The sequence below is a fragment of the Leishmania major genome, chromosome 35, assembly GCF_000002725.2.
Source record: "Leishmania major strain Friedlin complete genome, chromosome 35".
In the NCBI taxonomy this organism is placed as follows: Eukaryota; Euglenozoa; class Kinetoplastea; order Trypanosomatida; family Trypanosomatidae; genus Leishmania; species Leishmania major.
The window spans coordinates 2,045,724-2,061,716 of NC_007284.2; the positions used below are offsets into that span (position 1 = coordinate 2,045,724).

General features: G+C 57.0%; 7 protein-coding genes across 7 annotated transcripts; all 7 read left to right on the forward strand.

Moving 5' to 3' along the window:
* Positions 1-906: 906 nt before the first annotated feature.
* LMJF_35_5300 (conserved hypothetical protein) lies at positions 907-1,857 on the forward strand (the record flags this gene model as incomplete). The annotated part of the gene is made up of 1 exon (XM_003722875.1): positions 907-1,857. One exon carries the CDS (start codon positions 907-909, stop codon positions 1,855-1,857), a length of 951 nt encoding a protein of 316 aa, XP_003722923.1.
* Positions 1,858-2,609: 752 nt separating this feature from the next.
* Positions 2,610-3,734, forward strand: LMJF_35_5310 (putative GTP-binding protein; the record flags this gene model as incomplete). Its single annotated transcript, XM_003722876.1, has 1 exon — positions 2,610-3,734. The coding sequence occupies one exon, from the start codon at positions 2,610-2,612 to the stop codon at positions 3,732-3,734; it is 1,125 nt and encodes a 374-aa protein (XP_003722924.1).
* Positions 3,735-4,364: 630 nt separating this feature from the next.
* On the forward strand, positions 4,365-6,158 carry LMJF_35_5320 (conserved hypothetical protein; the record flags this gene model as incomplete). Its single annotated transcript, XM_003722877.1, has 1 exon — positions 4,365-6,158. The coding sequence occupies one exon, from the start codon at positions 4,365-4,367 to the stop codon at positions 6,156-6,158; it is 1,794 nt and encodes a 597-aa protein (XP_003722925.1).
* A 598-nt stretch (positions 6,159-6,756) lies between these two features.
* LMJF_35_5330 (putative isomerase) lies at positions 6,757-7,830 on the forward strand (the record flags this gene model as incomplete). Its single annotated transcript, XM_003722878.1, has 1 exon — positions 6,757-7,830. One exon carries the CDS (start codon positions 6,757-6,759, stop codon positions 7,828-7,830), a length of 1,074 nt encoding a protein of 357 aa, XP_003722926.1.
* Positions 7,831-8,807: 977 nt separating this feature from the next.
* LMJF_35_5340 (conserved hypothetical protein) lies at positions 8,808-9,848 on the forward strand (the record flags this gene model as incomplete). Its single annotated transcript, XM_003722879.1, has 1 exon — positions 8,808-9,848. The coding sequence occupies one exon, from the start codon at positions 8,808-8,810 to the stop codon at positions 9,846-9,848; it is 1,041 nt and encodes a 346-aa protein (XP_003722927.1).
* A 716-nt stretch (positions 9,849-10,564) lies between these two features.
* On the forward strand, positions 10,565-11,797 carry AAT27.1 (putative amino acid permease; the record flags this gene model as incomplete). Its single annotated transcript, XM_003722880.1, has 1 exon — positions 10,565-11,797. The coding sequence occupies one exon, from the start codon at positions 10,565-10,567 to the stop codon at positions 11,795-11,797; it is 1,233 nt and encodes a 410-aa protein (XP_003722928.1).
* A 2,714-nt stretch (positions 11,798-14,511) lies between these two features.
* AAT27.2 (putative amino acid permease) lies at positions 14,512-15,729 on the forward strand (the record flags this gene model as incomplete). Its single annotated transcript, XM_003722881.1, has 1 exon — positions 14,512-15,729. One exon carries the CDS (start codon positions 14,512-14,514, stop codon positions 15,727-15,729), a length of 1,218 nt encoding a protein of 405 aa, XP_003722929.1.
* Positions 15,730-15,993: the final 264 nt, after the last annotated feature.

Sequence of the window (15,993 nt, forward strand, 5' to 3'; positions counted from 1 at the left end):
GAGAGGGCGAACAAATCTCTGATAGAAGTTGAAAATCCCAAAGTCAAAAACTAAAAACAACAACAACAAAAAAAAAATTGTTCTTCACAAGGCAGTGACCGGCTGCGCGCGGGTCTTCATTTTTCGTGCAGACAGAACCTAAGCCGACACGCGTCGCCCGACTGTCGGTCTTGGAGGAAGAAGAGAAAGAGAGGCAGCGCGACGACGTTCGAAGAGCGGAGTGCAGTTGGCGCTATGCAGACGCGATGCCTCCCTTCCTCTTGTTGAAAGTGTCGCAACGAAGAACAAGAGAGGCGAACGGTAGCAGAGACGCTTGTGCAGCCCTGTAAGTGTTCACGGGCTCTCCCTCACTGTCTGTGTGCAACCCGATACAAATGCACGTCAGACGGGCAGATGCGCACCTCCTTCCCCGTCGCGCCCCGTGACCTTGTTGCCCTCGCCTTTTTGTCTTTGTCTGTGTTTACATTTGTCCTTGTGGTTTTGCCCCCTTTCACTGCTGCTTGGTGGCGCTGTGTGTATGTATGTATGTGTGTGTGTGTGTGTGTGTTGGGGGAAGGGAGAACGCGCGTGTGCACGCATGGTTGGCGTGCGTGTCACTTATAGGCATTACCAGCAGCACATATGTACAGAGACGGCGCTGACAGCCACACATGGCACGTAATGAGCGACAAGCAGGAGGATTGCACCTCACGAGCCTCCGCCTCGCCTACTGCAGATGAAGGCGATCGGGAGTCACGACGACTTGTGCGTGAACGCGAGCGTCAGGAGCGACTGAGAGGACGGCTGACAGATCTCACGTTTGCTGACATTTCGTGCTCTCGGGATGGGAAATCGGACTTTGTAAAGCAGAACATCATAGTCTGCATTAAAGGATCGAAGTCGCAGTTCGACGCCCGCATTGGGCGAATGAAGAACATCCTGCCGCCCCTCACCTGCGACTGCTGTCAGACGTTCTCGACGTTGTCCGCCGTGCTGCTGTCGTCCCTCGGCTTTGCCGCAATGCTGAGCGAGTGCTGCTCCCTCTCCACGGTGAACTATCTTCTGTACATTTCAGCGTGGATGCACCAGCTGACGCTGCCGTGCTGGCCGCAGAAGCGCGTGCGGCCCACCATCGGCGATCTCAACGCCTGCCTTTACCTCCGTGAATTTTTCCCCAGCAAGGCAAACGCAGACGATTTCGAGGTCGTCTTCTATAACCAAGCCCACAAGGCAGTGGATCTGCTGCATTCCATGTGCACTCCCCGCAAGCGCGCACGCTCCAGCGACGGCGCGCACCCGGTGTATGGCTACGTGATTGTGTCAGGAGATTACACCGTCTCCGTTTTCTCCGTGGAGCACGACATCGCGAAGGGCTCGCGTAGCCGCTACCGCGAGGCGTGGAGCTTCTACATCTGCGACTCCCACGGCACGCAGCCGTGGTCGGAGGACAAGGCCAGCGTGTCCGGACTGACCTTTGGTCACCGTTCGCACGACGTGGACGATACAAAAGTGGAGGAGGAGGCCAGTAACGGAAGCGGCACTGCCAGCGCGGCGGCGGACCTCTCTGTGGAGGATGGCATTCACTACTTCTCCACCATTCTCTTCACTCTTCTAGAGGAACACCGCAAAGGTGCGCAACGCACGAGTCAGGTGCCGTATATGACGTGGACCCCGCTGCGGCGGCGGCGATCGCTGGCGTACACGGCGCAGGAGCTCAAGAGGATTATCGACAACCATTGGATTCCGAAGGTGCTGTCGAATCCAACGGTGCAGGCCGAGGCCAAGAAATTCTCCTTCAAACCGCTGGAGTGTTTCTGGGGAATCGGTCCCGTAACAGCAGCGAAAACTTGCACAGTCTCAGGTGCGTCGCCTGCATGACGCAAAAGAGAATGAAAACAAGCGAGGAAAAGAGTGACTTACTCCAAGCACACACACACACACACACACACACACACACAAAGTGGTGCTACGGGAGGCGATTGCGCAAGAACTGAAGCCTGCAAACTGCATCAGCTGCGACCACGCATAAACTTCCGCGTACAATGCCTTGCTCTGCTGCGCCCCATACATTTTTTTTCTGTTTGCCGACGACGGACTTGCTTTCCAATGGCCGTCTTGCTCCCCCGTCTGCGCTAGCGAATTTCGCCCGTCAACATTTTCGGTGTTTGCGAGGAAGACGCTAAACACTACAGCGTGCATTGTACATGTCTACACGGCCGAGTCTCCTCCGACTAAGACTTCTTTATCATCTCTACTGCCCGCACCTCCCCCTTTTTTCTCGCCTTTTCCCTCACGGCTATCCTCGACCGGTTCTGCAGTCGCGCTTGCACAACGGGTGCTTGCAGGCTCACCTGGTCGTCTTCTCTTGTTTGGCACTGCCTCACCAGCTACAAAAGGCCGCGAGACTTGCTTCGCGGGCAACGGTAAGGCACACGGACCACGGTAGGAAGCCACGACGTCTCACATTGATCGACTTTCGCTCTGTGTCTTGTTGTGCGATTTCGAGCCCCTGCGTCGAACCACCCGCTGCCTCGTGTTGGCAGTCCGACAAGCACGCTCCGCTCCCGGCGTCAGCACGCCAAAGGCCATTTGTGGGGCTCTCCTCCAAGCAAGGGAGGAGGCACGTCACCATGGGTCTTCTCGAGCGCAGAAAGGCGATCGAGGAGGAGATCGCGAGAACACAGAAGAACAAAAAGACGGAGTACCATGTCGGTCGTCTCAAAGGGCAGCTGGCGCGCATCAAGACGGAAATGATGGAGAACGCCGCTCGCGCGGCCGGTGCGAAGGCTGGGGACGGCTTTGACGTTCGCAAGAGCGGCGATGTGCGCTGCGCCCTCGTCGGGTTTCCGTCCGTCGGCAAGTCGTCATTTCTTTCGTGTGTCACGCAGACAGAGAGTGAGGCGGCCGGCTACGAATTCACCACGCTGACGTGCATTCCCGGAAAGCTGATGCACAAGGGGACGGAAATCCAAATCCTCGATCTGCCTGGCATTATTGAAGGCGCGGCCGAGGGTAAGGGCCGCGGTCGCCAGGTCATCGCGACGGCGCGCACTGCTGACATGATCATCCTCATGCTCGACGCTGCCAAGGCAGAGGCACAGCGCTCGAAGATCGAGAGCGAGCTTGAGTCCGTTGGTATCCGTCTGAATCAGCGCTTCCCCAACGTCACCTTCAAGAAGAAGACATCGTGCAGCATGAATGTCGTAAGCTACAGCTCCACTGTGCCGCAAACAAGGGGCGTCTCCGAGCAGATGGTGAAGGAGGTACTGAAGGACTATGGTATCTTTAACGCCGATGTGGCCCTGCGCGAAGACATCACTGTTGACCAGTTCATCGACGTGATAGAAGGAAACCGTAAGTACATGCCGTGCCTGTACGTGTACAATAAGATTGACACGATCACTATGGAGGAAATGGACCGCCTGAGTCGCCTGCCGCACTCTGTCGTGCTGTCGCTGCACTGGGATCTCAACGTCGACGAGGTCATCGATGAGGTGTGGGAGCACCTCAACATCATTCGTATCTACACAAAGAAGCATGGTGAGCACCCTGACTTCGGCAAACCGTTCGTCGTGAAGCGCGACGCAAGTGTGGAGCACATTTGCAAGCGCATTCACAAGGATATTGTGTCACGCTTCAAGTACGCTCTTGTGTGGGGCACGAGCGCGAAGCACCAGCCACAGCGCGTCGGTATTTCACATGAGCTAGAGGACGAGGATGTTCTTCAAATCATGCTAAGAACAGCCAATGAGTAGCGTGTCTGTTTTTTGCTGTTGCTGAAGTAGATTGATGCGCATGTGCAGTCTTAGCGCCGCGTAAATCCCAGCGTTTAACTGAAAAAAGAGGAGGGGAAACAGAAAGCGAAGCACACGTGTGTCTATGTGTGTCGTGTTACACCCCGCCGGCATCGTCTTGTAAGAGGATGTCCAGGTGCAGAGGAGACTGACGAGGAGTCCGTGGAACAGAACGCACATCTGTGTGCACCGTATGCAGCTGGCTATGCTTGCGTTCCGGCAGAGAGTGCACCACAGAAGGAAGACTGGTTGCTTCCTACCGCTCATGTCAGCCCTTCTTCTCGTGCGCTTGCCTTCGTACCTCAAGGGGGACATTCCTCTAGGACTCCTATCGAGCATGACCGTATCCCTAGGCAGCGTCTCCGTCTCTAGCATTCTCTTCCCGCTGGCACGTCCACCACATCCTTGACTCCTCTAACTCTTCTCTTGAAACTCTTTATCGTTGCTGCGCTCTCATCCGCACCGGTAGAGTCCCCAAAGCGAGCCTGCCCTTGGGCTTCACCCTCCCCCCCCCTCCCCCTCAACCACCACCACCACCACCACCTCCCTCCTTCTTCCTTCTCTCTCTCCGTCTCAGGGTGTCCTCTGTGAATGTCATATTCACAACAAGAGCACGATAACGCAAACACGTGCACGCGCATGAGCCAGCACCAGGACGTGTTGACGGCAGCTTTCTTGCGGGCACATGGGGTCGCACTGTCCAAGCCGCTGCGCGATTGGCTGACGCGAGTCTCGTTCTTAGCGCGGGCTCAGACATCTGTCGAAAAAAAGGAGAAGTACGAAAGGTGGGCTCTGCGCGCGGTGGAGGATGCCGTGAAGTCGCCGGGTGGTGTGGCAGCCATTATGTGGGCCAAGCAAAGCGTCGTAATGCCGCCCGATTCTCCTGACTGTACGTCGGAGTGGTGGCAAGAGAGTCGCCGCTCCTGTGCAGCCTCCTCGAGCGGCGCTGCCGCTCCTTACGAGAATCCCACGCGAGCGGCGTTGTTGGCAGAGACAATGCGACGCGCCACGGCGCCGCTGCAGCCCTTTGTGCAGCAGGGCTTCAGCCTCTACGACAGAGAGGTGGCCCTCGGTCACCGCCGCTACGAGCAGGTCAGCTTTTTGGAAATGCTCAATATCGCTAAGAGTCTGCAAGCCAAGGCGTCTCCAGCGCCCGTGCCGTCGCCGGCCCCGTCACCTCCCTCACAGCCGCCGCCACCATCGTACAGCGCGTTGATGACCCCGACAGCAACCATCACGCGCACCGCTTTTGTACCGCCAACCGCGCACAAGAGGCCCGCGCCAGAAGCCGTGCCGCACGAGCCTCCTCACAAGCGAGCTGTGCCAGCCACCGCACCTGCTGTGTCGCGGAAGGACCAGACGTTCTTCTTCCAGCTTGCTGGTATCACAGACGCTGAAGTCGCCGCCCCGCGTGAATTTATCGGGATGTCGACGGAGCTGGAGCGGCATTACACCCGCTACGAGCCCCTGGTCGAGGACATTCGTCCCCTCGCGGTGTTGAAGGAGGCGTACGCGCACATCACCACGCACGCCACGGGCTTGGAGAAGACGGAAGGCAAGAAGGCTGCACAGAAGTACCTGAGTGATCAGCTCAAGGGCATGCGGCAGGACCTGCGAGTGCAGAACATTGTCGACAACTTCACCGTCATGGTGTATGAGATGCACGCGCGGCTCTGCCTGGAGACTGGCGACATTGGCGAATTCAATCAGTGTCAAGCAGGTCTGAAGCAATTCTATGCAATGCACGCCGTTGACCTGAGTCAGTGCGATGTGAAGAACTTCTTTCTCTACCGCCTGGTGTACCTAACGCTGAGCGGACAGTACGACTCTCTCTCTACGGAGCTCATTCACTTCACCAACGCTCAGCTGCAGGGTACCGACCGGGTTGGCAGCAGCATCGCCAGGGAGCCGGTTAACTGCACCCTCGCTCTCTGCGCAGCGTGCAACGACGGCGACACGCCGTCGCTATGCCGTCTTCTGCTCAGCTTCGAGGTGGAAATGACGTACCTCGTTCGCATCTACTTGCAAAAACTGCGGATCATGTGGCTCAAAGAAATTCTCACCGCCATGAAGGGATCGCTCACGCTACGCTTCCTGATGGCAAGCCTCGGCTTCACGCCACTTCCTCACGGCAAGAAGAAGCGGCAGCTGTTCTGGTTAGACGACGCGGAGGAGTGCGCCGCGCTTCGGTTTACCGAGCTCTTTCAAACACTCAAGGTGGAGCTGCCGCCGGACTTCTCCTTTCACGCAGAGGTGACCCGCGCAAAGCACACTGGATCAGACCCACAGGCGCACTATCCGTCCCTCGACGCTGCCACTGCGCTGAAAGCGGTCAACGACTACCTCGTGTTCCTTGGAACACGCAAAGACGCCGTCCGCACGTAGGCGACACGCTTCTCTGTTGGCGTGTGCCTGCCCCCTCTCGTCATCGCCCCTCCATCATCACGGCACAGGGGAGGGGGTGGGAGTGCGTCGTCTGCGATAGAGACGATTAATCACGCAAGCAGCATTCACTATTGCGCTCCTGGGCGGTGGATGTCTTAACACGGATGGCCACTAACTCGTGCAGCGAGACATGCCGCAGCGCACCGTCTCTTTTCTGCCCTTCCGCGCTCCCCCCCCCCTCCTCCTTTCGCGGCGACAGGGCCACTTTCTCAACCAGAGCTGAATTACCACAACTCCTTCGTGTTCTTTTACTGCACTCCCATGCAGCGGGGTTATACCGTCTCTCCATCCTTATCTCCTACGCGCCCGCCTCTGTCTCTTGAATACCTCCTGTGGTCGACCAGAAACTCATCGTATCTGGACCGTGCACGTGGCGCCCCCTCCCCCCTCCTCCTCACAGCGACACAGACGCTTACAGCCTTGACATGTTATACCGCTTGCTCTGCAGTCCAAGAGTCAATTCCTCGTTTGCTCGCCTCTTTCGCGTTTTTATTCTTTTCACATCCTTCCCCAGCGGTTGACGTCCCGGCACGTAGCGATGTCTTCTCGTGATTGCACGGTTGACCGCGAGGCGGCGGTGCAGAAGCGCAAGAAGGACCACATAGACATTTGCCTGCATCAGGACGTCGAGCCGCACAAGAGGCGTACATCCATCTGGAACAAGTACACGCTGCCGTACAAGGCACTTCCCGAAGTTGATCTGCAGAAGATCGACACCTCCTGCGAGTTTATGGGCAAGCGCATATCCTTTCCCTTCTTCATTTCCTCCATGACGGGCGGTGAGGCGCACGGCCGCGTCATCAACGAGAACCTGGCAAAGGCATGCGAGGCCGAGAAGATCCCGTTCGGGCTTGGTAGCATGCGCATCATCAACCGCTATGCGTCGGCGGTACACACCTTTAACGTGAAGGAGTTCTGTCCCTCGGTTCCGATGCTAGCCAATATCGGCCTGGTGCAGCTGAACTACGGTTTTGGCCCAAAGGAGGTAAACAACCTCGTGAACTCGGTGCGCGCCGACGGTCTGTGCATCCACCTGAACCATACGCAAGAGGTTTGCCAGCCGGAGGGCGACACAAACTTCGAGGGCCTCATTGAGAAGCTGCGTCAGCTGTTGCCGCACATCAAGGTGCCGGTACTCGTGAAGGGTGTCGGGCACGGCATCGATTACGAATCGATGGTGGCCATCAAGGCGAGCGGCGTCAAGTACGTGGACGTTTCGGGATGCGGTGGCACGTCGTGGGCCTGGATCGAAGGTCGCCGGCAGCCGTACAAGGCGGAGGAGGAGAACATCGGTTACCTCTTGCGCGACATTGGTGTGCCTACCGATGTCTGCCTACGTGAGAGCGCGCCGCTGACCGTCAACGGCGACCTCCACCTCATCGCCGGCGGCGGTATCCGCAACGGCATGGACGTCGCCAAGGCGCTCATGATGGGTGCCGAGTACGCCACAGCGGCGATGCCGTTCCTTGCAGCTGCGCTGGAAAGCTCAGAGGCGGTCCGTGCAGTGATTCAGCGTATGCGCCAGGAGCTGCGTGTCTCCATGTTCACCTGCGGTGCCCGCAATATTGAGGAGCTGCGGCGCATGAAGGTGATTGAGCTCGGTCACCTTTAGCCCTTCTCGTCCCTCCTTTGTGTGCGCGTGCGTCTTCAGTGCAGCCCCTCGTCTGACGCTCTCGTCGTCGTCCCCCCTCCCTCTCTCCCTCCCTCCCTCCCTCCCTCCCTCCTCCTCCTCCTCCTCCCCACTCCCTCGACGCCCTTCTTTTGTTTTCGTTCATACGTATAGGCGACTGCTCTGGGCATCTAGGGACAAAACGGAAAACAGACTTGAAAGCAGGCTGAAATGAACTAACGCTAAGAGAAACCTTCTCTCTCCGTTCCGCGCGTGCACACCTGCAGTGTAAAACAATGGGAGCTGATGCTGTTGCACTACTCAGTACGGCCTCGGGGTTATCATCCGATATCGTCCTCTCGCCGCCTAACACCACGGGCCAGCGATGACCTCTGGTGAAGGTCACGCACGTACGTAGCGCTGTTTTTTTTTTGTTTCTCAATGGGTGTTGTTTCTCGAAAGGCAACAGCGAAAAATTGATCGTGACCCTAGCGCATCAACTCGAAGATGGGCGGCGGTGCTGTGAGCACCCGATCTGCTTCACGCTGCAGCTGACTCTCTCTCTCTCTCTCTGCTGTGGGTGTACACGGTGTTCCGCGAGATAGATGGAGGAAGTCGGTGTTGCGCACGTGCGAGACGCAAAGGATGCTTGCGCCGTTTTGCTCTGTGGATGTGTACGTGTGTGTGTGTGTGTGTGTGTGTCGTGTCTCTCCCTTGATGTCATGTTGCGCCTTTACTATTACATCTGCCCTGTCACCTTCTCCGTTCTGCCCGATGCCCTTTTTTCTTCTTCCACCACCATCACCCCTCTCGCTTGATTGTTCCTATGGGGTGTACAACACAGACGCGAGGAGTCAGCTGTTCGCCCTACGTCTCCAGTGCCACTGCCTCACTACTACACCAAACGATCACAACAAGGCCGACGTGGCTGTTGCAGAAGCTCACATACATTCGCGCAAAACACGCACGCGCGCAGAATCATGGCATCGCGTGCCATTGCCAACTTTTCAGCGGACTTTTCGCCGCTCAAGTACGTTGAGCGCGCCGTCAAGAACTCGGACTGCCGAACACCCATCATATTTGTCCAGCAAGACGGTGACCCGTTCCAGACCGTGTGCTACCTGGCCAAGAAGCGCGACTCTGCCGTTTGGAGCTTTGACGTGGCGCAGCTGCAGAGCATGCAGAACGTTGCGGACTACATCGACGTGGGCATCAACAATGGCGACTGGGTGTACATTACCAATTGCGACCTTGTGAGCGAGTCGTACTTCCGCGATGTCGCGCGCACCCTGTACAAGATTCTCCCCGAGCCGCTCCTCTACCCTCGCCGTGAGGTTTTCCGCTGCTTTTTTGGCGTCACCATGCCCTTTGACCTGAACGCGCCGGTGGGTCTGCCCTTTCCTCCGTTGTTCATGCACAGCGCCCTGGTGGCACGCCCCACCGCCACGCAAGGGACGAAGTGGTCGCGTATTATGCCGGCTGAAAAGACCCTCTTTTCCGCTGCGGCGCTGAAGCACCAGCAGCGTCGCGAGGCTGGCCGCGAAAGCGACAGTGAGAGCGACCTGGATGAGGGGGACCGCATTTCCGGAGTCATCTTTTACCGCGCCGTGGAACGGAGCCGCGACATTGATCAGTCAACCGTAACGCTAGCGAAGCACGAGATGGTGCAAGCCATCGAAGCGCAGGATGACCCTGTCATGCGACGCCTTGTGTCCTCCGGCGAGGTGGACCTGTCCCGAAAGCTGAAGGACGGCATGACACCCTTGCAGTATGCCTGCTGCAAACAGCTGAAGGGGTCATTGCATACCTTGTTGTCGCTAGGTGCTGACCCCAACGCCCCGCGCGAGTCCGACGGTCGCCCTCCGCTGTTCATGTCGATCGACGACACGGAGCTAGCAAAAATGCTCGTCGAAGGTGGGGCGAACCTCTTCTCCAAATTCGAAGGCTACCGCGCCGATACGCACCCTGACACCGCCCCTGATGTGGCGGCCTACTTGGATAAGGAGCGCAAATGCATGTAAACAGCCGTTGGCACACGATGTATTTTACCTGCAAGCCGCCATAGGCGCCTGCGCGCATGTCATTGTTGATCTACTTTCCTCTTTCACTGTATGTTTCGTTACGTCCATGTCTTGATGTACAACCACTTCTCTGTCCCTGTCTTTTCACTTCACGTGATGTTGTTCAGCAGCGCTCGTCTTGACGGCATGTACTCCTATCTTCTCTTGCACGCCTGCGCTTACGTGAGGAAGGAAAAGCCAGCGTCTCTTCGTTCGTCGCCACCGCATCCCTTTTTTTTTCGCTTCCTTTTGTCTGGATATGTAATGCGCTCCGGTACAGTGGAAGCACACGACAGAGAATCTCATGAAACCGCGAAACGGGAAGAACTTAGTCGCGCAAGTGTGCATTCCTCGGCATACCCCTCATCGTGGTGCTTGTGGTACGGCAAGCATGTCAGCGTTTGTGAGCGTCGCCCCACCACACTGCTCCCCTCCCCCTCCCGTCGCTGACTGAGCTGCGTCTTATTGGTGGTTCGTGTCTTCGTTTTGTTTGTGTTGTCGCGCTAGGTGCAATAAGCGGAGGTTGCACGGCGCACGCCGTACGACGAACACATAGCTTACCGATTATCTGCCTCTCCTTTTACTCTACCTATCATCACCCGTCCACCCCCTCCTCTCTCCCAACCCTTCCCTCTTGGCTGGCGCACACACGCACTCGCTCACCCAAGCAGAGAGACATGAAATTTTGGGATCACGTTTCTGGCCGTGGTGTGGTGGGGGCAGCGCTTAACTTGTCGGTTACCACTATCGGCGCCGGCGTGCTCGTCATTCCATCGACTTTCCAGGACGGAGGCATTTGCTTTGTGGTGGGCATGCTCGTCCTCGTAGGGTTTATGACGGTGCTCTCCATTGACTACTTGATCCGGTGCATTCATTGTCTTCACCTCAAGTCGTACGAGGACATCTCACGCGAGCTGCTGGGCCGGTGGTTCGAAGAGACGGTGCGATGGATTCTCATATTCTACAACATCGGCATGGCGGCTGGCTACATCGTCGTCATTCGTGATATCTTCACCCCAATACTGCCGCTCATTCAACCCTATCTGCCCTTCCTGGCAGACAGCTTGCACTTGATGATCATGGCGTGGGCTTTCGTGATGCTGCCGCTGTCCTGCATCCCGAAAATCACAAAGATGAACTACATCTGCTTCGTCGCCATCACGGCCACTTTTCTCATATCGGCAATCATCGTGTACCGCTACCTTGTCCCGTACAACGGGGAGCACAACCATGCCAAGGTTACGTATCTGTCATTGAATGAGCGCGCGCTCTTGGCTATGCCGGTGATGATGTACTCGTTCGACTGTCAGTCCCTCGTGTTCCAAATCTACAACAATCTGAAAACGGCCACGCGCGCAAATATGATGAAAGTGGCGTCGCTGAGCGTCAGCATCACCGGCTTGGTGTATCTGGTCGTTGGGCTGTTTGGCTACCTCACCCACACCCCCAACATCACCGGCAACATCCTCGCAAACTACGATCCCTTCAAGGATCACCTCTTCGCATTCGGCGAGGCGGTGTATTCCTTTACAGTGATGGCCGCCTATGTACTCGTTTTGTTCCCCTGCCGTGATGCCGTGTTCATTTTGCTGTATGGCCACAACACAGCGACGCACGAGCTGGCAGATGCGGCCATCACCACGCGTCAGAATTTAGTTGCTAGCGTCCTTCTATCCACCTTGAGCGTCGTTCTGGCCATGCAATTCACAGGTATCGTCGTCGTCATCGCGCTTCTAGGAGGTCTCTGCAGCAGCACGATCTGCTTCTCCTACCCAGCGGCGTTTCGCATCATGCTCCACATCAGGGGCCTGGACCGCTGCAAACCGATGGAGCTCGTTACCGCCATCAGCATGCTCGCCTTTGGTGTGTTGGGCGGTAGTCTCGGCACTTTCATCGCCATTCGGATGTGATGGCGGAGGAGGGAGAGGGCTTTAGCGAGTGGATGCCGCCTCTCTCTGTTTGGCGTCGCTCTTCCTGTTCAAAGGGAAGCGGGGGGGGGTCTCACGAAGAGTTTGCGAGGACTCGTACATGTAGTGTGGCAGCAACAGGCATGGGTGAGCAGATGGGAGGGGGGACAAGGAAGATGGTGTTTCTTCTTTTTTCTGTCGGTGGCTCCTCCTCTCATTGTATCACGTCTCATCTCCACCTCTGTCCGCAGCCTGCCAAAGCCCCGTCTCGACTGTTGCGCAGGTGCGCGACATAGGATAGCCGCATGTGCATCTTGTAATGATGCTTTTCTCTTTGCTGTTTCACTAAATGACATGAATAACGTCGCAACGGAATTGATAATCGTCCTCCTGGGTGTACGCATGTGCACGTGGTTGTATGCGGAACAGCGCGCGAGCTTCGCGGCCCTCTCCACACTGTATCTTGTTGCTTGTCGTTGTCTTCGTGCTGCTGGGGTCTGCTTTCAATGGAACAATCTTCTTTGATAAACTTAACGCTTCTCACGTGGCGTAGGAAATGGAAAGATGCTCTGGGGCGTGTGTTGAAGGCGGTGGTGTGTGCACTGTGTGCGTCGTTTTATCGGAAGACAATGAAAACGAACGTGGACCTTGAGTATAGTGCCTCGAGGAAAGAGGGGGGGGGTGAGAAACGCTGTCGGTGAGTGTATGTGTCGTGTCAGTGTTCATTGGCCCCGCGCCTTTCACCATCCTTCAGAGTTTTTTTTTTTAATTGTTCTACTCGTTATGTGAGGTTCCCCGGCGGCTCCTCCCCGGGACTCACCGACATTCACTGTGAAGGGTGTCAAAGCCCCCCCCCCATTCGATGCACGGCAGAAGAGCACTGCTAAGCATCCGCAATCAGAGCGTCGCTCCCAGCCGCGTTCCTGCTATCTGCAAAGAGGGTCTCATCCTGACCCTCCAAGAGCAGCACATAACCAACGATGATACCGCGCCCTACCGCCCTGTGACGCTGACAAGCAATTTGTGCAAGCTACCCGAACGACTATCTCGCGACGTGTGCGGGATCATGGGGAAGGTAGGCTCCAGCCACGGCAGTCCGGCTTCCATCCCCACTGCTCCACTAGAAACCTCCCTGGGCTTGCTCCCGCGCGAAGTAATCCGGCACCAGTCAGGTACCGAGATCGGCGCAGCGCTTGTGGGCTCTGCTCTCGTGCGTTCGACTCGGCACCTCACGGCAGTGAAGAAGCGCAGCGTAGCGCCGTAACTTACTCGCTGCATCATGGATTTCTGAGACGGTTGTCCTGCCTGCGTTCGCCTCCGCGAGAAGAGGCCAGAGATGGGCCGCTTTACACGCGGAGTCTCACAGGAGTGTGTCCGAGGCCCTCTTCTTTCCACCTCTAGTGAACTCGCTGGATGTGGGGCTCGGCAAGACCCGCGAACTGCACTACGCCTTCTGTGCTGATGAGGTCGCACTCCTCACGCCCTCCTCCGGCGAGAATGCCATGCATGTCACGCTGCGATTCGCCCTCTGGAGGGCGGGGCGCAGAACGCTGAAGCGCTTCATGGTGCTCAGTGCCCACTCACCCCTCCAAAGCAGAATACACACCCCTCGCTGCGCGGCCAAGCTCGCTGCCCGTTTCCGGGAGGGATATGGTCCGTTGCACGCGCGTGCCCGGAGGAGGATCGCTGCCCCTCCGCCTTCGCGGCGTGGACCTCCCACCCGTGCGCGACACTGGCTGACACGTTGCAGGGGCCATCAAAGTAGCCAGGGCTCGGCTTGCCAGGCGTAGGGCGGTGTGCTCGCGCGGGTGGGGCCCGTCAGGGGGTCTGCTCTGCCCTTTCTGCGTGGCGCTGCTCGCACCGCGCGGCGGGACGGTGCCAGCGCCAACGGCAGGAGGGCCGTTGAGACCACCTTCGCGCCCAGAGCGGCCGCGGTCACGGTGGGTAAGCGAATGGGGCGCAGGCGGCCGACACCCGTCTCCGCCCGGCCCCGGCTCGGCGGCGGGAGCGGCGCGCTCTAGGCGGCCAGGGTTCGGCCGTGGTGCCGCAGGGGTCGGTGGATGGTGGCTGGGGCGTGTGTGTTTGGTGTCGGTGGAAACAAGAAGGGAAAACATAACTCCTCACTCAGCGACGTTTTCTCTTCGTTTTGTTATTTGCTCCTCCGTTATCGTAGTCGTGATCTCTCACTTGACGGGAATGTAGTGCGATAAAAGTCCCGTTGAGACGAGAGGGCCCCGGCAGCTAATATTCGTGTGTCATCTATAAACGAAGCAAATCGTTGCGTTTCTTGTTGGTGTTGAGTGTGCCTTTGCTGCTTGAACTGGCTATGGGTACTCATAATATAGAAAGACGACAATTCCGCACGCGAGGGTATGCTCGCTGAGTCCGTGCTGTGGCTGCGTTGCCCGTGTGCTGACCGAGCTCTCACTCCACTAGCTTGTTTTCGGTGCTGTGCCTCACCATCTCCTCATTATTTTTCTATCACGAGCACATTTGGTGCAACGCGTTCTCATCTCCACTGGCCATGACCGCTGACGTTCCGGCTTTTCAACTGCCACCCTCCATCTCCACCTCACACAACACCAAAGAAGCTTGCTGGTGCTGTTGAAGGCAAGGCGAAAAGTAGACTGTGCTTCGATATCTCGCGCAAGGACGCCGCTCGTGCCAGCGTGTCAACACGCGCTGATATAGTCTTCGAAACGAAACATACACGCGCCATGTCTCACGCTTCACTTCTAGCAGCGGCGCTCAGCATATCGGTCACCACCATTGGTGCCGGTGTGCTGGCAATACCAGCCACATTCGAGTCGGATGGAGTCGCGCTGGTAGCACTCGCCCTGCTCGTCGTCGGCGTCTTCACCGTCGTCTCCATCGACTTTCTAATCCTGTGCATTAACAAACTGGGCGCGAATAGCTACGAGGAGATCTCTGACGAGCTGCTGGGGCGAGCCTTCAAAGAAATCATTCGCTGGATGCTGATTGTGTACAACATCGGCACCGCTGTCGGGTACATTGTCGTCATTGGCGAGATCTTCACTCCGATGCTACCGGTGATCCGCTTGTACGTGCCGTGGCTCTCGTCGTCGTCGCACATCATGATTGCATCATGGTCATTGGTGATGCTGCCTTTATCGTGCTTGCCGAAAGTGTCGCACCTGCACGTGACCTCATTCCTAGCCATCGCCGCGACTTTCTTCATCTCCGGCATCATCGTCTACCGCTACTTTGTACCGCTGGGCTCGGCCCCGGCTGCGAGGAATTTCGAGGAGGACATCAAGTATTTCCGCTTCTCTCGCCGGTCACTCCTGGCGCTTCCCGTAGTGATGTTCGCCTTCGACTGTCAATCTCTCGTATTCCAAGTATGGACGGAGCTAGCCTACCCTTCGCGGGGCAGCATGGCAAAAGTGGCTACTGTTAGCGTGCTTGTCACAAGTCTTGTCTACGGCGTGGTCGGATTCTTCGGATACGTGGCCAACACCCCGCACGTGCACGGCAACATCTTAACCAACTACAACCCGATGCGTGATCGCCTCTTTGCCATCGGCGAAACCGTCTACTCCATCACCGTCAACGTCGCCTACGTCTTGATTCTCATTCCGTGCCGCGATGCCATCTTCCAAATGTGGTACGGCTTCAGCCACACCCACGACTCTCTAGAGATCCCCCATCACAGCAACCTCCTTGTGAGCGTTTTACTATCGTTTTTTTGTCTGTGTCTCGCACTGCTGGCGCCGGGATTTCTGTATATTGTGGCGCTCATGGGCGCTTTCTGTAGCAGCACGCTGTGCTTCACCTACCCGGCCCTCTTCCGGCAGCGCCTTCACGTTCTCGGGCTGGCACCGTACACCGGGTACGAGCGCCTCGCCGTGTGGGCCATGTACTTCTTTGGGTTTGCCGGTGTCATTATGGGATTCTTCGCCCTTGTTGGGACGTAACGGGTCGCAGCTTCTCCTCCGCTGTTGTTTGTTTATTATTTCCGTGTGTGTGTGTGTGTGTGTGTCGGGGGAGGCGGGTTGTTCATGAGTCGCAAAGCGTCCATGTGTCGTGTTCTCCCTTTTTGTTTATTTTGTCGCCACGCGACTCGCAGGCTGTGTGCGGCATGTATATATATATATATATATATATATATATATATATACATTGTTTTTTTTGCGTTGCTCCCTCAGTTAACTGGCCATCATATGTGAGTGTTCGTGGGT